This window comes from Pristiophorus japonicus, chromosome 1, assembly GCF_044704955.1.
Source record: "Pristiophorus japonicus isolate sPriJap1 chromosome 1, sPriJap1.hap1, whole genome shotgun sequence".
Classification (NCBI taxonomy): Eukaryota; Metazoa; Chordata; class Chondrichthyes; family Pristiophoridae; genus Pristiophorus; species Pristiophorus japonicus.
The window spans coordinates 240,688,810-240,709,338 of record NC_091977.1 but is presented as its reverse complement, the minus strand read 5'-3'; the positions used below and the strand labels follow the sequence as shown (position 1 = coordinate 240,709,338).

The 20,529-nt window shown below is 45.1% G+C and overlaps 1 protein-coding gene across 3 annotated transcripts in view; it reads right to left on the bottom strand.

Annotated features, from left to right (window-relative positions):
• Positions 1 to 165: 165 nt before the first annotated feature.
• The window catches only part of nipsnap3a (nipsnap homolog 3A (C. elegans)), a 52,410-nt gene continuing 32,046 nt past the window's right edge, over positions 166 to 20,529 (bottom strand). For all 3 annotated transcript variants that reach the window (XM_070870961.1, XM_070871001.1, XM_070871011.1), the window contains 5 exons: positions 11,688 to 11,895; positions 10,283 to 10,441; positions 7,440 to 7,589; positions 4,246 to 4,332; positions 166 to 436 (listed from right to left, as the gene is read on the bottom strand). In XM_070870961.1, the coding sequence (XP_070727062.1) occupies positions 360 to 436; positions 4,246 to 4,332; positions 7,440 to 7,589; positions 10,283 to 10,441; positions 11,688 to 11,895 (681 nt within the window). In that variant the 3' untranslated portion in view covers positions 166 to 359. The remainder of the gene's footprint in view (positions 437 to 4,245; positions 4,333 to 7,439; positions 7,590 to 10,282; positions 10,442 to 11,687; positions 11,896 to 20,529) is intronic.

Below are 20,529 nucleotides of genomic sequence, written 5' to 3'. Positions count from 1 at the left end.
GAGCTTGGAGATTCTCATGTCCTGCCCCACCTCAGTGTGCCAATATTCACTGTGTTAAATAGTCAAACGAAACAAAAACAGAAATGTGGGATGAAAAGTTGCCAATGTTGAGAAAAAAATATGTAAGTAGATGGAAAATTCAAATATCTCACAGCACACAATGAATTAAAGTTATTTTTTTATTCCAACCAGTGCAGTTAATTAAGAGTACAAAAGTTTAATCTAGCGCTCGCCAAAGCAACCATCAGCAATACACAACAAGCCACATGGCTGGGCCCTTGAATTCAGAGGGATCACGTACCATAGGCACCATTCAAAAGACTGCAAGCACGACAAACATCAGTTTTCAGCATGTGGACTCATTTCAGGGGTGAATAAGGTGTCGGAATTAGGAGCTTGTTACTTTGGGAAGCCAGGTATGAGACACTATCCCTTACTGTAAAGAAAAGAGACTGCGTGTTAATATCCAGTAAGGTTTAAAACATTAACACAGCACGTCGCAACATAGGCCCAATAAGATGTATGCTTTAAATAAGGCAAATATCATTAAAATGGATACACTGAAATAATTATTAAATCAAGAAGCACAAAAACATTTCACACTCATTCGTAAGCATACTTGTAATTATCTAGATTTAACTAAATCCAGTGATTCTAATAATATAGAAATACATTAGCCTTTTCACTCTGTACATTGCACCACGAGTCAATGTCTGAGGCACACCATAGTTTTGAGTTAAAATGTAGGTATTTATCATTAACTTGTTTATGGTAAGAAATGATTATAAGAGGCATAGAATATACGAGCAGGGAGGTTATGCTTGAACTGTATAAAACACTAGCTAGGCCACAGTGAGAGTACTGTGTACAGTTCTAGTCACCACAATACAGGAAAGATGTAATTGCACTAGAGAGGGTATAGAGGATATTTCCGAGGATGTTGCCAGGACTGGAGAATTTTAGCTATGAAGAAAGATTAGATAGGCTGGGGTTGTTTTCTTTGGAAACGAGGAGGCAGAGGGAAGATTTAATTTAGGGGTATAAAATTATGAGGGGCCGAAATAGAGTGGATAGGAAGGACCTAGTTCCCTTAGCAGACAGATCAATAACCAGGAGGCATCGATTTAAAATAATTGTTAGGAGGTTTAGAAGGGAATTGAGGAGAAATGTTTTCACCCAGAGGGTGGTGGGGTCTGGAACTCACTGCCTGAAAGGGTGGTGGAGGCAGAAACCCTAATCACATTTAAAAAGTACTTGGATATGCAATTGAAGTGCAATAACCTATAAGGCTACGGGACCAAGTGCAGGAAAGTGGGATTAGAATGGGAGATTAGAAAAATAATGAAATGGTAGAATTCTTTATTAAGATGGAGAGTGACAGTGTTAATTCAGAGACTATGGTCCTGAACTTAAGGAAAGGTAACTTTGATGGTATGAGACGTGAATTGGCTAGGATAGACTAGCAAATGATACTTAAAGGGTTGACAGTGGATAGGCAATGGCAGACATTTATAGATTACATGGATGAACTTCAACAATTGTACATCCCTGTCTGGAGTAAAAATAAAACGGGGGAGGTAGCTCAACCGTGGCTAACAAGGGAAATTAGGGACAGGAAGCAGAGAGTCGGAATAAATGGGTCCTTTTCAGAATGGCTGGCAGTGACCAGTGGGGTGCTGCAGGGTCCAGTGCTTGGACCCCAGCTATTTACAATATACATCAATGATTTAGATGAAGGAATTGAATGTAATATCTCCAAGTTTGCAGATGACAGTAAGCTGGGTGGTGATGTGAGCTGTGAGGAGGATGCTAAGAGGCTGCAAGGTGACTTGGACAGGTTAGGTGAGTGGGCAAATGCATGGCAGATACAATATAATGTAGATAAATGTGAGGTTATCCACTTTGGTGGCGAAAACAGGAAGACAGAATATTATCTGAATGGTGACAGATTAGGAAAAGGGGAGGTGCAACGGGACCTGGGTGTCATGGTACATCAGTCATTGAAGTTTGGCATGTAGGTGCAGCAGGCGGTGAAGAAGGCAAATGGTATGTTGGCCTTCATAGCTAGAGGATTTGAGTATAGGAGCAGGGAGATCTTACTGCAGTTGTGCAGAGCCTTGGTGAGGCCACACCTGGAATATTGTGTTCAGTTTTGGTCTCCTAATCTGAGGAAGGACGTTTTTGCTATTGAGGGAGTACAGGGAAGGTTCACCAGATTGATTCCCGGAATGGCATGACTGACATATGAGGAGAGACTGGATCAACTGGGCTTGTATCCACTGGAATTTAGGAGAATGAGAGGGGATCTCATAGAAACATATAAAATTCTGACGGGATTGAACAGGTTAGATGCAGGAAGAATGTTCCCGATGTTGGGGAAGTCCAGAATCAGGGGTCACAGTCTAAGCATAAGTGGTAAGCCATTTAGGACCGAGATGAGGAGAAACTTCTTCACTCAGAGAGTGGTTAACCTGTGGTATTCTCTACGGCAGAAAGTTGTTGATGCCAGTTCGTTAGATATATTCAAAAAGAGAGTTAGATATGGCCCTTACGGCCAAAGGGGTCAAGGGGTATGGAGAGAAAGCAGGAAAGGGGTACTGAGGTTGAATGATTAGCCATGATCTTATTGAATGGCGGTGCAGGTTCGAGGGGTCGAATGGCCTGCTCCTACACCTAATTTCTATGTTTCTATGTTTCTAGGCTGGATAGCTCTTTTTCAGCCGGTATAGACACGATGGGCCTAATAGCCTCTTTCTGTGCTGTAAATTTCTATGATTCTATTCCATGATTCTACTGGGAATCTAAATGTTTTTGTAATTTTGTACTCAACCTTGATAACAAGCACTCTCAGAACACACGTATTACATAGAATTTTATAGCACAGAAACAGGCCATTCGGCCCAACAAGCCTGATGCTCCACACGAGCCTCCTCCTACTTTACTTCATCTCACCCTATCAACATAATCATCTATTCCTTGGTCCCTCATGCACTTATCCTGCTTCCCCTTGAATGTATCTATGCTATTTGCCTGAACAAGTCCATGTGGTCGTGAGTTCCACATTCTCATCAGTCTGAGTAGTAACTATTTTAGTTTAGTTTAGACTAGTTTCTTTGATGTTGATGCAAAGGTTTCAAGTGCACATTGATTCAAAGGAAGAGTATAACTCGAGTTAGACTCCGATCTAACTTCCAAGCACACAAGAACCTGCCCCTTTCCAGGAGTTCAATGTAACTAGAGATGAAACCAGGTTCAACGAAAGTGATCGGGCGATCCACTGGATTTAATGGGAACTTTATAAACAAAGATACGATTTTAGGGACATGTAATGGAAATTACAAGTGGGACTTGTCAGACAATCTATTCCTGAAAAAGTTAGAAAGATACAGATACCAGAACAGACGGCTTCAGGCTTCTTTAGAATGATCATTTTAATAGAATTAGAAAAAAAGGGGATGGGAGAGAAATGATCAAGGAGTAGACATTCTAACAGCTATTAGAAGATTGTTAGGATTATGTAAAAGATCACCTCCAGTCAGATAATAAGAATAGGAATACAGAGAAACAAAGAATGTTTGAGTATCTAAGGTAGTAAGAGAATCACCCAAGGAATAAAAGTGGCTGCATATAATGACATCATTGTTCATGGCCAGAATGACAATGATTGGGTAATTCCCCCATCAATCACGCCTGGTGGCGCCCACACTGCTATAAATGACTGGGATTGATTTTAGCACACAGAGTTCTGGCTAATATTTATCCCTCAATCAACATAACAAAAAAAGATTATCTGGTCATTATCACATTGCTATCTGTGGGAGCTTGCTTGTGCACAAATTGGCTGCCACATTTCCCACATTACAACAGTGACAGTACTTCAAAAAGTAATCCAGTGGCTGTAAAGCACTTTGAGACGTCCGGTGGTCGTGAAAGGATCTATATACATCCAAGTCTTTCTTTCTTCTATCCTCCACTCACTGCATTTTGCTGGAGAAATAATCCTGCTTTTAATCGGGAGATGTTGCTGTAGTTTTGGTCTCGAGTTCTGTTTGCTGTAGTTTGTTGTGACTCTTTTTAAATAGACTCTGTTGTAAAATCGACTGTTTGCTGTGAGTCCTGTCGCAAGTCCTGCCCCGCCGCCAATGATCTCCATTCTGGCCGGGAATAGGGGTGTCATTACATACAGCCTTATGTCTCTGAAGTCTGTTTACAGTACACCGTTTGGAGAGAAAAAAAAGTCCTTACCTGCTGCCACCACCCTGACATCCTCTTGTGCCTTGCGCCTTCCAGCTGCTCGAGTATCACCATTCTGGTGCCACCAGAGGGCATGAACTGTGAAATAATGCATCAAGTTAGAACAAGAACAGGGCTGGAGGTGAGGAAGGATGAGAATTAATAGATATCTTGAAACTGGGGTGACATTGGGTTGCGAGAGGCGAGACATTCAAAATATCTTTGTTCAAAAAACAGACTGGATAAATAACTTCTTTTAGGCACAGTATGGTATTCAATTTCCTTCATTAGCTGACACAAACTTTATTGACCTCCCAGTTCCCAAATTAGGACCTGTCATAATCACATTCAATGTTCCAAAGTCGGCCTCGTCGTGCAGTTCTTTTGCAGGACTCACATCGTGCCTACAAAATGAACAATCTCACCATTTCAAGTGCATTTACACAGCAAATTTAGTGTTCACTGTGAAGCAGTTCCTGTTTGCATACTAAAGCTGCCGTATATATCTGGAGTCGGGGCCTAATCGAATGGGAGAGAAGAGCTGCAGGCCTCCATGAAACAGTTGGTCGTGTGCTGCTTTGATAGGACGAATAACTCCAGCACGGTGTTAAACCTAACCTGAGCTAACTTCATTGCATAGAGTCTGTGCGGACACAATGCGTTTTGAACATTTACTTGTTAATCACTGGTGCCTGAGCTCCAAGCTGGTGTACAACCGTGCATGTACAGAGCTCCCTCTCTCCAGGCGACAGAACGGTTATTCAGGCCACACTGCTTAAATGCAATATTGGCCAGCTAGAACCCACACTGCAGCTACTAGTGTCAGACAGGTAGTTGAACATAAATTCAGCTTTGTATTGTTGCCTGTAAACATTCTAAGATACAACGCAAGCAAAAACATGTCATCAATCCAGCTGTACTTTCCTGGTGCAACAGTATAGAATCATGGAAATTTACAGCACGGAAGGAGGCCATTCTCGCCCATGGTTTCCACACCGGCCAACAAAGAGCTATCCAATGCAATCCCACTTTCCAGCTCTTGGTCCATAGCCCTGTAGGTTACGGCACTTCGGCACATCCATGTATTTCTGCCTCTCCCACCCTTTCAGGCAGTGAGTTCCAGACCCCCACCACCCTCTGGGTGAAGAGATTTCCCTTCAAAACCTCCTACCAATTACTTTAAATCTATGCCTCCTGGTTGTTGACCCCTCTAAGGGAAATAGGTATGTCCTATCCACTCTAAGCCCCTCATAATTTTATACACTTCAATAAAGTTTCCCCTCAGCCTCCTCTGTTCCAAGTAAACAAACCCAGCTTATCTAATCTTTCCTCGTAGCCAAAATTCTGTGGACATGCACTCCAAGATCCCTTTGTTCCTTTATACTTCACAGTGTCCTACCATTTAATGTGTATTCCCTTGCATTGTTAGCCTTCCCCAAATGCATTACCTCACACTTCTCCGGATTAAATTCCATTTGCCACTGTTCTGTCTATCTGACCAGTTCATTGATATCTTCCTGCAGTCTACAGCTTTCTTCTTCTTTATCAACCACACAGCCAATTTTAGCACGTATGTATAACATAAGTATACTCCCTATACACTCAATGTACAGTTACACAAGACTACTGTATGTACCTTCACACTGTATACACCATGCCTGTACCACCAGTGGGTGCAACTGGTGGAGACCTAGGGGTCACCTGTACACGACAGGTGACCAGGTATAAAAGGGAGCTCACCATGATGTATCCTCACTCAGGAGCTGTAATAAATGGACTAAGGTCACCACAGTTTACAATACTTCGCCTCGTGGAGTCATTACTAGAGTGCTTATAGACACAATAGATATTATAGCACAAAAAGCAAGGGACCTAGTACTGAGCTCTGCACAATCCCACTTAAAACAGCCTTTGAGTCACAAAAACACCCATTACCGTTTGCTTCCTGCCGCTGAGCGAACTTGCTACTTTGCCCTGGATCCCGTGGGCTTTTACCTTCGTGACCAGTCTGCCATGTGGGACCTTATCAAAAGCCTTGCTAAAATCCATATACACTGCCTCATCGACCCTCCGTGTTACGTCCTCAAAAAATTCAATCAAGTTAGACATGACCTTCCCTTAACAAATCTATGCTGACTGTCCTTGATTAATCCGTGTCTTTCTAAATGAAGATTTATCGTGTCCCTCAGAAATGTTTCCAATAATTTTCCCACCACCGAGGTTAGGCTGACTGGTAACAGATTAGGAAAAGGGGAGGTGCAATGAGACCTGGATGTCATATTTGTTCTTCTATCTCCCTCTGACTGTTTGGGGGTCTGTGGTACATGCCCAGCAGTGTGATCGGCCCTTTTTTGTTCTTCAATTCGATCCATGTGGCCTCTTTTGATGATCCTTGCACATTGTTGCGAGTACACAACTTCAGTATTGCATTTCCACTGCTATATGTGAGTAAATCCTATTTCTAAAACATGAAAACTCCATTGGTGGCAGATCCTTCAATCGTGCTTTTTTAAAGGACTTTGCTTTCCATATCTCTCTCTCCACTCTCAAAACTTACCTCTTAATCTGCACCTTTGACTGCCTTTCTCCAAAACCCCTTCCCCATTAAAAGTACATTTATCAATGCAATGCTGTGTTAAAAGCAAAATTCAAGTTGCTGTGGAACAACCACGTACAGAGCCTGAACTTGCTCCTTTAAGTATTAAAGTACAGCAAAATGTTGAATAGTGAATGCAAACCTACTCAGGTCTGACTGAATTATACCCGGGTAATTGCTAGTTCCTGTACCATCTCTGCTTTTACTGCATGTTATATTAAAAACACAGCTCAAACAGCAGAACTGAACTCCAAACCCAATGGTTGAAGAAGTCTTGACTTGCCATTCAAACTTTTATTCCTACTTCAATGAATGCTGCTAGTTCTTGTTTAGATTGCACAAAGCACTATGGAGCACTCCCATCGCTATGACAAAAGAGTTGGTTGGACCAGTCAGAGGCTGTCAAAGAGCATCTCTCAAGCAGCCAATCCCAGAGCAGTAGAGGGTCAAAGTGGAAAGGTTTGTGGCTTAGACTGTCCGAGTATTACAGAAACCACAATGGCAAAAATTAAGCATTTAACAGAAAGGAATAAATATATATTAAGTAAATTGCCTTTAAATGTGTTGTTATTCCATTAAATAAAGTCTGAAGTTTAAACATCTGTTTTACCTTTGTTGAGTTCGCCAAATTCATTGTGGAATACCCCAATTAGTTTGCAATACCCCACATGGTCATGTGCGCTTATAGCTTTCTGGAAGGCATTCCCCCATACAGCAGGTCCACCTGGCACCATATGGTAACATATTAATTCATATATACCTGTTTGGAATTAGTCACATTGAAAGAAAAATTATTCAACAAGCACACACAAATTAGACAGAATATTATAACATAAGAAATAGGAGCAGGAGTAGGCCACCTGGCCCCTCGAGCCTGCTCTGCCATTTAATAAGATCATGGTTGATCTGATCAAGGACTCAGCTCCACTTCCCTGCCCGCTTCCCATAATCCTTTATTCCCTTATCGTTCAAAAATCTGTCGATCTCCGCCTTAAATATATTCAATGACCCAGTCTCCACAGCTCTCTGGGGCAGAGAATTCCATAGAGTTACAACCCTCAGAGAAGAAATTCCTCCTCATCTCAATTTTATATGGGTGGTCCCTTATTCTGAGACTGTGTCTCCTAGTTTTAGTTTCCCCTATGAGTGGAAATATCCTCTTTGCATCCACCTTGTTGAGCCCCCTCATTATCTTATATGTTTCAATAGATCACCGCTCATTCTTCTGAAGTCCAATGTGTATAGGCCCAATCTACTCAATCTATCTTCATAAGTCAACCCTCTCATCTCCAGAATCAACCGAGTGAACCTTCTCTGAACAGCCTCCAATACAAGTATATCCTTCCTTAAATACAGAGATCAATACTGTACACAGTACTCCAGGTGTGACCTCACCAATACCCCGTACAGTTGTAGCAGGGCTTCTCTGCTTTTATACTCTTTCCCCCTTGCAATAAAAGGCCAACATTCCATTTGCCTTCCTGATTACTTGCTATACCTGCATACTAACTTTGTGTTTCATGCGCAAGGATCCCCAGATCCCTCTGTACTGCAGCACTTTGCATTTTTTCTCCATTTAAATCATAATTTGCTTTTCTATTTTTCCTGCCAAAATGGATAACCTCACATTTTCCCACATTGTACTCCATCTGCCAAATTTTTGCCCACTCACTTAGCCTGTCTATATCCCTTTACAGATGTTTTGTGTCCTCCTCACAATTTGCTTTCCCACCCATCCTTGTATCCTCAGCAAATTTGGCTACATTACACTCAGTCCCTTCATCCGAGTCATTAATATAGATTGTAAATAGTTGAGGACCCAGCACCGATCCATGCGGCACCCCACTAGTCACTGCTTGCCAACCGGAAAATGACCCATTTATCCCAACTCTCCATTTTCTGTTAGTTAGCCAATCCTATATCCATGCTAATATATTACCCCAACCCCATGAGCTTTGATCTTGTGTAGTAACCTCTTATGTGGCACTTTTTCGAATGCCTTCTGGAAATCCAAATACACCACATCCACTGGTTCTCCCTTATCCATCCTGCTCATTACATCCTCAAAGAACTCCAGCAAATTTGTCAAACATGATTTCCCTTTCATAAAACCATGCTGACTCTGCTTGATTGAATTATGCTTTTCCAAATCTCCTGCTATTGCTTCCTTAATAATGGACTCCAGCATTTTCCCAACGACAGATGTTAGGCTAACTGGTCTATAGTTTCTTGCTTTTTGTCTGCCTCCTTTTTTAAATATTACTGCACACAAAGAGACCATCAAATCAATCTGTGCGAGTGTTTTTTTCCCCACAGAATAAAAAAAAACACAAATGTAGTCCTTGGTTTTGTATCTAGAGAATTAGAATAACAAACCAAGGAGGTGATGGTGAACTTTAACAAGATCTTAATTAGGTCACAGTTGGAGTATTGGGCACAGTTTAAGCACCCCATTATATGAGCAAAGAACCCCTCAAAGACATCGCTTTTCTAGAATCCAAGAAAAACAATGTACACAAACTACAAGTCTAGCATATACTCAAGGGATCAGCTTTTCAAAAAAAAAGTCTACTGAATAACTATAGCATTATACAGATATTAGGAAGATAGCTTCATTGGGGTGGGGATGCCAGAATATGGATCAAAGAGTCATAATTGGTGCTTTACTGAACTAGGAGTCATTGCTGACTTAATCATTCTGATAGAATTCAGATAAATGCTAAAATATGATGCACTGGTTATACTAGGAATTTCAATGGCCACAATGTAAATAAGCAATGGCACTGCTGAATCAAAAGTGGATCCAATTCCACCTGTGCCAACCAGAAGTAGTGGTTGCCAACATAAAACTGACCTGTTGTTACAGCACAAGATGAAGTGATATACCAAACATGCCAATGCATGGCATGATACCATGACATCCTAACATGAATTAGAGCTACTGTTGCTATCTGATTTGTGGAATCGGGTATCATGCCTGTACACAGATACGACATATGCCAATCAGATGATACAGTAGCCTACACAATGGGCACTATAAGTTCTTGTGAAACTCATTACACCAAGACACTTATTGACTTTATGATGCATACATAGTACTGCTCCAACTTTAAGAAGTCAAGAGTGTGCAACGTGTCTAGTTCGTATAACCTGGTTTGCACGAATCAGATGAAATTAGCTGATCCAGTTCGAGACACAAGGTGACAGGTTAAGATGCATTAATGCCATTACTCATCTAACCTTCAAACAATTAGCCTGTGGTGCCACTGATTGTTAAAACGGTACTTGCTGGCTGTCTCATCCACTTTTGACTTTTTTTTTTTAAAGTTTGCGACGAGGGTAAACAAGGGAACTTTCTGGTGCAATCGGTTAGATCATTCGACCATCAATTTCTGACCTTGGGTTTGAACTACCTAGACTAGATGAGGACAGAGGTCATATCAAGGTGCTTGCCTCCTTTTGGCACTGTGCTGATCTCCACCCATGGCACCAAGTAGGCGATCTCGCTGGCTTGATTAACAAGCATTGGTAGCATTTTTGAAATATAATTTTGTTGCCATTCCTGTTCTTTTGCCAGGGCTGCTCGGACTCCTGCTCGGTCCGCGTAACTCCCTATGGAAAAAATGCATTGAAGTACTCCAGTATTCACACATATAATATATTAAAGTCTTATATATAGCACACACCGCCTCTACTTCCAGTGAACATTACATACAAAATCACATTATTTACACTACACCTGGCTGTCAAGTTTAAACGATAACACATACACATGCATACACTTACCTTCCAGTCCTCCCAACTCCCAATTTGCAGCTCAATGTTAAGAGGTGGTGATGTGGCCGTGTGGCCCATAGAGACACCATTTTTTGACCCTGACTGGAGTGTACTCCTAAACTATTTGTTTTAATTGTTTGGAATGCAAGAACAGGAGGAGGCCATTCAATTAGATCATGGCTGATCTGTACCTCAACTCCATTAACCCGCGTTTTCTACACATCCCTTGATATTCTTACTGAACAAAACTCTGTTGATTCCCGTCTTGAAAGCTCCAAAGTAGAGAGCCAATTCTCTTTTAAAAGTTACTATTCAATCTGCTTGCACCACTCTTTCAGGCAGTGTATTCCAGATCATGATGACAAACTGTAAAAAAAATTCTCATCTCTCCCTGGGTTTTTTGCCAATTATTTTAAATGTGTCCTCTGGTTACCGGCCTTTCTTCCAAGGAAAACAGTTTCTCTCCACCTACCCTATCAATACCCCTCATAATTTTGAACTCCTCTATTAAATCTGCCCTTAACCTTCTTTGCTATAAGGAGAACAATCCCAGCTTCTCCAGTCTCTCCCCATAATTGAAACCCCTCGTCCCTTTGAAAAACAGGTTAGCTACGCTCTAATTTCACTCCTTTCTGGTCTAACGAAGCCAAAACCTGCAGCTAACAGAGCAGCTTCCAAATCTACACGAGTACACCATTTCAGCCAGACACGAGGGCGTCTGCACAAGCGGCCCCTAGGGAAGAAGGGAAGGCCAGAGTTCCACTGACCACCTTTCGGTGCACCCGAGATTAGGAACTCAGCAGAGAGAAGGGCTGGGGTAAAATACACTCGTGTCCAATGGTCCTTTTAAACTGCACGACTGTGCAGCGTTCTGGAGGTCCCGCTTTAAAAGAGAAAAACCGTGCACTTAGTGGGAATGTTGCTTGCGTCCTACCACCTCAATGCTCTACACAATATCTCTCCAATCCATTATGCCATTACGTCCTAGACAGTGCAATTTCTACTTCTGAATGGAATAAAACAGGCTATTAAAAAAAAACCTACATAATCATTCTCTTTGGAATATTATTTATTTTCTTACCATATTTCCAAATATGAAAGACTTCATTCAGACACCCAATTTCCACAGACCAATAACCAAATAGCTCAGAATGGGCCGTACGAAGGTGAATATGATCACCTGTAAGCTTCAAAAAGTCAGCCATCTTCCCAGGCTGTATGGTGTAAGTGCGTAATTCATAAAAAGTGCCATCTTGCTGCTGGGCTCCTGTGAACTTTCCTACAGATCTCTGGAGGTGAGAGAAGGGAATAGAGCATATTTACACATGGACACATCCAGATGTGACTTTTCTACATTAGACCTTCACGCCATCACCCAACAGTCTTCTCCCCATTGTAACATCTGTACATGAAATGAAACAAAGCTTGTGCTCAAATTTCTCCAGCACAATTAATTTACTTCTCAGTATCTTCAATATGCACACACCATTTTGGTGCTCTGAAGGGGCCTCAAATTAGCTGAGCTTCACAGTTACCCAATCCCCACTATTTAAAAAAAAGACACTTTATACCACTTGTGTGCAGGCTCACGCAAGGGATAAATTCTGTATTTAACACTTTATGGGCTCAAGTTTCGGCCTGAGTTGCTCCTATTTTTTTGGAGCAACTAGTTTATAATGGAGCATCTTAGAAATTGAAATTCTCAGCATTTAGTTTGCTCCAGTTCTAGTGAGTTAGAATAGTTTCATTTTAGAACAGATTTTTTTTTCAAAAGGGTGTGTGTCCAGCCACTTATGCCGGTTTTGCAAGTTTAGACAGCGAAAACTTACTCCAAATTAACTTAGAATGGAGTAAGTGTAGATTTTTGTACGCTCAAAAACCTCGCCTACACTTATAAATCAGGCGTAGGGAACGAGAGATTGGAGGCGGCGGGGTGGCGGGGGGGGGGGGTAATGGAAGTTTACAAACATTAAACACTTCACTTTTACAAATAAAGAGCCATCATCAATAATAAATGATAAATAAGTCAATCAAAAAAAAACATTTAAAAAAAAAATCAATAAATAAAAAATGATTTTTACTCACCTACTGCAGCACCGGGAGCCCTCCAACAGCACGCTGGAACGCTTCCCCCCCCCCCACCACCCCCACCCCCACACACACAGTGTCTCTGTTTCTTGTGTTTCTGACAGCGGGGAGTGGGGGGAGAGAGGGGAGCGGGGAGGGAGGAAGAGGTGGTGGGGCGGGAGATGGGGGAGGGAGGAGGGGGGAAGGAGGGAGGAGGGGAGAGGAGGGGGAGAGAGAAGGGGGAGAGGAGGACGAGGAGGGGGAGGGGGAGAGAGGAGGTAGAGGAGGGGAGAGAGGAGGTAGAGGAGGGGAGAAAGGAGGAGAGGGGGAGAGAGGAGGAGGAGGAGGAGGAGGGGGAAAGAGGAGGAGGAGGAGGAGGGGGAAAGAGGAGGAGGAGGGGGAGAGAGGAGGAGGAGGGGGAGAGAGGAGGAAGAGGGGGAGAGAGGAGGAAGAGGGGGAAGTGGGGAGTGAGAGATGGGGGAGGAGAGGGAGGGGGAGGGTGGGGGGAAAGTGGTTGGAATGGGGATGGGGGCGACAAAGAGAGGGGGTGGGGAGAGGAGAGGTGGGGAGAGGAAGAGAGGAGAGGTGGGGAGGAGAGAGGAAGGGAGGGAGGGGAGAGGCTGAACAGGTCGGGCTGGGCCACCGCCACCTCGGGCGGGGCACACCCCCAGCGAGATGCCGGGTGGGCGGGCCCCGCCAACGACGGGGGGGGGGGGGCGGGGAAGGCTGAACGGGAGGGAGGGAGGGGGAGAGCTGAACAGAAAGGCGGTCCGAGTCCCGATATTCGTCCAGGGAGCCCATTCGGCCAGGGCTAGGTTCGGGCCCCTCCCACGCAGCCTCGCGGGGCTGGAGCTATTGCACATACGTGCACTTTAGCCCGGCACTGTTTTCAGCGCCGGGACCTGGTTCCACCCCCAACCCCTTGTGCTGCGCCACGTCGAGCACAAAAACATCCCGAGGAGACTGGAGAATCACAAGGTGAGTTTTCGGCACCCTTTTTATTCCAGAAAGTCAGCGCAACTTATGGAGATGTGCCCTTTTTCCAGAGGGCAGAAACTTGGGCCCTATATATGGTTAGTCCAGCCCCAAGGTTACACACACAAGATGATTTCATAGCTTTACTGACTCCTGCTAGGTTTGTTAATTCATGCTATTGATTTATGCAACACCTCTTCAAAAAAAACACACAAGGCACTGATGGAACAAATATCACAGCAAATGAAGTTCTAAAGACCGAGAGCTAATCCAAACAATGTAGGGGGTAGTGTGTGGGGTCAGGTTCACCTCTGACCTTCTGAGCGGTTTGAATCGCTCCCACTTCCTGAGTTCTAGACTTTGGATTTATTTGGGAGATGTGACAAAGTGCAAGAGACAACTGGTTTGGTGCAAAGAACTTCGATTTTATTAAGGACAAGGAAATACAATGTCAAACTTGTAATCATTCAAATAAAGAACACTATATCACACATTCAAAGGGGTTACAGAAATAATACACCTCCCAATGCTTAACTCTGACTAGGTTAAACTCCAGGGCCAACAGGGGCCATGCTCACCAATCTTTTATTGTCAGCTGGCGGTGGCTCACGATTTCGGGGTTCACTGGACTCTCTAGGTTCTGCTTGCCATACCCCGAACGTTGTAGAGGACTTCTGACTGCGTAGTCTTCAGTTACGTGGTGTCCGCTGATGCGATAGGGTGTGTATTGAACTTATGGGGGGAGTACCCACTTTCTTTCGTTAGAAATAGGTTTCAAAAGTCTCTTTAGATAATGCTTCACCTGTTGGTAGTCAGGACTAGATTGTAGAATGGAAACTTTCAAATCTTCGGTTTCTTCTTTGAGGAGTTTTGTTTCGGAGTTGGTCGATCGTGGTGTTTTCGATGGTACCATGTTGGCTGTGGTCAGTTGCTGCCGCGATGGTGATGTCCGAGGTTCTGGGGCTGCTTTCTCTGCTGTGGCGATGTTTTTCCTTCCTTCTCAATAGCAGGGCAGTGTGGCCCCGGTAGTGTCGTTGAGGCTAGAGAGGCTTGTTAAAGCTGCTGCGGTGGTCTCTCTCTCCTCCCTTCTTGATGCTCTATGATGCTATGCATAAACTTTGTTAAAACAGGGCCCCAATTATACTTTGGGAGCTGTTCTAATCTTGGTGCCAAATCAGCCCTGATTCTTTGTTTAATTTTTGGCGGGCTTGATATTTTGGTCATATTTTGGCGGGCTCATTAATGTTAACCTGTCTCGTATGTGTCGATCTTTTAAATTGTTTCTTGGTGGGGAAAAATTAGCTTTGGTATTTGCAATGACTGCCTAGTCCTGGGTTTTCCATGCAGGCTGGATATGCCATTGTCATTATGTATCTGCAGGATTGGTTTCTTGCTCAGGGTGATGGCTGGCTATCTCGAGGTTGATTGTTGCTATGTTAATGTCCCCTGGGGAGAAGGGTTTTCGAGTTTACACAATTCCCCAAACGGTTTCAATACTCAAAACTGGTTTCTTTTGAAGGATAGTTATCCTTTAGTTTTCAGCCCTTTCCACACAGATCCAATCTGCCTTGTAAAATCCCAAATTCAATTAAAACTCGTAGTTTCTTCCATGTGCACTTTAGGATCGCAAACTTTTTGGTTAAAAGTTCCAAATTAAATTTCCTTTCCAAATGAGTCCAAACACTGGGGGGGGTTTCCCAACGAATTTTGCAACTCTACAGTCCCCCCGTGACACTCTACATGCTAGAGTGTCATGCTAGGTGAGCAAAAGTTTTGATCTCCCGAGAGTCAACCTTCCCTGTATTTACCCAACTAACTAAAACTTAAACGTGCATCCCCCTTTGAAATGTAATGCAGTTTACAGGCAAATACAGTGATTTCAATTATGTTAGAGCATAGAGGGGATCCAACACCCCATTACCCGTTTTACAGAAAATAAAGTACATAGTCAAACACATTAGCACATTTTAAGTAACATTCTTACAACACTTGATCTCTGCATTTTTACAGCAGGTGAAAATTAAAACAAATCAAACATGGTAATATGGTGTTACCCCTCCCTGTGCAATCCCCCAATTTGGCCAGGGAGCGTACAGTACCCTTTGGTGTCGGACCTGACGGCCTCTGCATTTCACTCGACAAGTGAGACACCATAAATAAAGAATAATCGGCAGCTGACAGACAACCAAAACGTGGGAAGCTATTCTGATCCCAGCAGCAACTTCTATATTCCTGAAAATGTCTCACCAAGGTGGAATTGTGATCTCTAGAATTTTTCTCCCTATCTCAATTGTTTTCTGTTCTAGAGTATAGAAATGCTTTTGTGAGATTACTACAGCCTCTAGCAGAGCGGTAAGATGTTCGGGTAGAGGGGGAATTTCATAGCCAAAATGTGCAACATAATCCTGCAGGTTTATGATGTTTTCTCTCATAGTGAAGTGAACAGTGGAGGGTTCGGGAATGGGGACAATCCGTTCCTGGGCCACTTGAACTTCTGCCTCGGGTTTAAAGCAAAAACTGCTGTCACTGACCGGACACCAGAAGTGTTGTCTATGCTGGAAGTGGGACGCACTGGTGGTGACACAATATGTCCCATCTCCTATGTATGCTACCTGCAGAGGTCTTGTGCCATTACCTCCATGGTACAGTTGATAGGCTGTGCGCCAGCAGCTTTAAACCCGCACTGTGGTTTAGAATAAGCGTTCAATTGCTGGGGACACAGTATTGTGTGCGCACCCCGGCTCCGGCACCCGGAGAGGTCAGTACCTGTCATAGTGTGCTCCCACTTTATGATATACGGTGGGACCGCTGTGAAACGAACATGTGCACCTCCTTGAATGACTCCAAAGTTCTCCACCCTGTATACCAGTGCAGGTCAGGCTGTCCCACCCATGACCGGCATCCTTAGTACTATCCCCATGATGATGTGATTAGAACATCTGCAATCTACTAGGACAGAGCTGGCACGAGCTTAGTGAATTACTATTCGGGTGGAGGGCTGCGAGTTGCTTGTCACTGATCCAGGAGGGGACTAAACCTTGTTTTAAATCCTCCAGGTTTTTGCGGCCCTCGCCCACCAACCATGCTCCATACTGCACAAACACCTCGTTCTGTCCGAAGCATTCCTATTCTCCCGTATGAGTGCATTCACTGTCTGTGCATGTTTTTCCAGCTCAGCCACGATTTTCTTTGAATGGACCGTCATAGCCTGGTCCTCGTGTAGCTCTGAGCCTCCTACTGTGTTTTCCTCTTTCAGGATCTTTCACAGTTCGTTCTTTGGACCATTTATCTGTGTTTGCAGTTCTATATCATCTAGGCTATTTATCACAGAGGATCCTGTATTATATGCAGTACAAATGTCTTTCAAGGTTCCCCTTCTAGGTCTCCCCGTGCCCAAGGTGTCCCTAGCGTATAGGGTGTATAGATCTGCTTTGTCTACATTGCCAAAGTCTAACTTGTAAAATTTCTTGAACTTTTCTGAGTAGGGCCTGGTATAGCTGTTCTGTTTCCTTCGGGCACCATGCAGTTAAGTGCACCTCGGTAAGGTTTAAAATAACTGAAGCTACTGCATGGTGTACCCCCTGGTATAACACCTTTTCGGTCGGTACCAATACTAACCCGTTCCCTGGTCCCTTGGTGGTGATAGGATACCTCTATTATTGTTCACACTGGCGGGGTTGTGGGCTCCAAGTTCAGTGGCGTTAATTGGGAGTGGGAAGTGTGGGACCGCACATCCGTGTAGGCTGGAATCCCACCCCATCCCTTCCCCGTCATCTTGCCATTGCCTGGCGAAGGCGATTGATATGCCTGCGGGACAGATCTCCGTTGACCCCCACATGCAGACGTTAATTCCCTGTTCAGACTCCCACCTCTTGTTCCAATACACCTTCACTCCTCCCCATGTCCCCGTGATGGTACGGTACGTGTCATTACCGAGTCTTTCCCAGTCAGATTCCTGGTCTCCCGTGTCCTTGCTCAGCTTCCTGAGCCACCACCATCTACCCAGGGGAATCTGTCCTTTACAAGTCAAACACACATGTTTTCCTCTGTAACACTGACCCGCACAGCAACGACCCGTATCCTGGGGCATGGAACGGAGGCCTCCCCATCGGTAAACCCTTCCTGGCTGGAGTAGCGGGTGGAATTAGAGCCCGGCCACCTCCCTTCGTGGGCACAAACGGTGAGCTCTTCCACACCCGATGTGCTAAGCCTACAGTCACGATCAGTGCTCTCTTTCCTGAGCACCTATAAATGAGGGATTCTTCCACGTCTCCTCGGCCGCCGCTGCTCGTCCTTATCAAGGTGAGCAGGAACAGGACCCTTTTCATGTTGTTCTCCTTCCTGTAGGGGCACATAAATCAGATTATCCAGCCCTGAGAAAAGCTCTCTGGCTTCACAAAAGGTGATAAGAGTTCCAATTTGGGCTCATTTCTTCTCAGAAAACACAATTAAGTCTTTAATCGACTGGCTGACTTTTCCAGTTCCCATAGGAACTGATGTCTTATCAACTTTTGTCTCATTCGACTCTTATTTTTCTTGTAGTGCCTCTTTTACTGCCTACAAGCTGGGGTCTTTTCCTTTCCCCAAGAACTGTTACCGGTGCTTCCTTCAAATACTACTAGGCCTATGTCACTAATTTGGCACCGGCTGGCGTCCAGAGCTCTTCCATTACATTTTTATACAAATGTACTTATCCTGTTTTACTTGTTTCACTAGTTCCATACGTGTGGTTTACTTTCGGTCGTGGTGACCCTAACAAAAAAACCTTACACTCATAATCCTACGCTATGCTCAATTCTTACCATCCTAATTATGTATATCTGCCACCCGTCTCCGGGTGGCCAGGTTAACTCCTGTTCTTCTCTGGCCTCTGGGTTTCCAGCGGAGCCGGTAGCAGGTCGGCCTGTACCACAGGACCCAGAGTGTCCTGACCGGAGGTAGGTCTGAGTCCCACACTATTGGGGGAAATGTCCCCTCTGGTGCTGCAGCACACCGCTTCATTTCATTACGCGAGGGTTCGACATAGTCGAGGGCTGTGGGTTGGGGACTCCCAATGGGTGGCTGACCCACCACTATCTCTTCCAGGGGTCCCTCGTCATCCAAGACTACCGGCTGGGGGATCCCTGCTCGCAGGCTGATCCCTGATCCTAAGTACCCCTTTGCAGCTGGTCCCTCTCCCGGGGCTGAACTACTTAAATTGGGGTGCTGGTGACCACAGTGTCTTAGGCCGTGGCATGCGGAGAGTCCTTCTCAGGGTTCTGACGACTGGGGGTGCGTCCGAGTCTCAAATGATTGGGGGGATAGCCCCTCCAGTAACATAGTCCACCGGCCCTCTAGGTGCAGTCTGTGGGTCTGCCACGTCCCCTGTGGGATTTCCACAGTCGGGAGCTGCTGGCTGAGGGTGCCTGCCTTTGGTACGGTTCACTGTTTCTGGCTGTCCCTTGCACTTAGCTGCTATCTTGGGGTTGAAAAGTTTGCACTGGTTTATGTGAACCATTTTGTACGGTGGGGCATCTTTACCGCATAGACCATGGGGCTTGCTTGGCGACAATGTGGTACGGCCCCATATACAGTGCTTCAAAAACCCCTACTCTAGCATAGTTCCTTACCATGACCTGGTCCCCTATCTCCCATTCGTGGTGTTTGCTGGGTTCCAGCAGCAGTCGGTTGCTCCGATGCTGTTTTCCCATGTTGTTAACAGCCTGCCTGTGAATCTGTTTAAGGTGTTCAAACAGATTCCTGACAAAGCTGTCCCGGCTCGCTTCCCTGAGCTGACCTTCCATGGGTACCGGGCTAATACATGGGTAGGGGTTCGCATGGCTCTGCTGGTCATGAGCTCGTACAGGGAGTACCCCGTGCTCTTTGACTGACTGGCCCAGATCCCCATGAGGACCAGTGGTAGGACCTCTACCCACTTCTTGGGTGAGTCCCCCATCTCCTTACGTAACCTTTCCTTGAAAGTGCGATTTAAACGCTCCACAGGCCCGGATGACTGCGGGTTGTGGGTGACATGCCATTTCCCCTCGATGCCGAGCACCTTAAGGGTCTCCTGCATCACCTGCCCAGTGAAGTGACTCCCTTGGTCGGACTCCACGTACTGGGGTAGTCCCCATCGGGAGAACACCTCCCTGACCAGGATCCTAGCTGTCCCAAATGCAGTAGCTGTTCGGCATGGGAAGGCTTCCACCCATTTGGTGAATACGGCCACCAATACTAGGCAGTACTTGTAGCCTCCCTGGGCAGTGGGTAGGGGCCCAATGTAATCGATTTGGATCGACTGCCAGGGTCCCTCCACTCTCCTGATATGTCCCGTAGACACCTTTCTTTTATGGGGTTCATGGTTGTTGGCAGCGCACACCAGACAGCTGGCACAGAACTCGCGGACGTCTTCCCCGAGTCCCGGCCACCACCCTGCCTGTTGCACCCGTTGCCAGGTGGTCTCAGGTCCGGGGTATCCTGCTCCTGGAACCTCGTGGGCCAGCTGAAGGAATTCTCTCCGGTTTTGTTGCGGAAGCACCCATTGCTCCCCCCCTGAACAGCATGCCTTCTTTAATGGCAATCACTGCATAGCCGTACGGGCTGTCTACCCTGTCCCCTTTAGCTACTGTGTTGACAGTTTTGAGGACGGGGTCTTGGGTCTGAATCGTTTTCAGGTCCGTGGGCAATGTTACCCGTGCCCTTCCTGTCGTCCCAATCCTGCCTCTGACTGCTGGGGCCTGGGTTGTACGGATCCCAGCACTTGCCCATCCGGGCACATTGCTTGGCCAAGATGTCAGCCTGCTGGTTTCCCTCGCTACGGGGTTCAGTGGTGGAATGTGCCTTCACTTTATGTAAAAAGACCTTCCCTTCCTCCCCCAACAGCTGTCATGATCTTTTCCAGT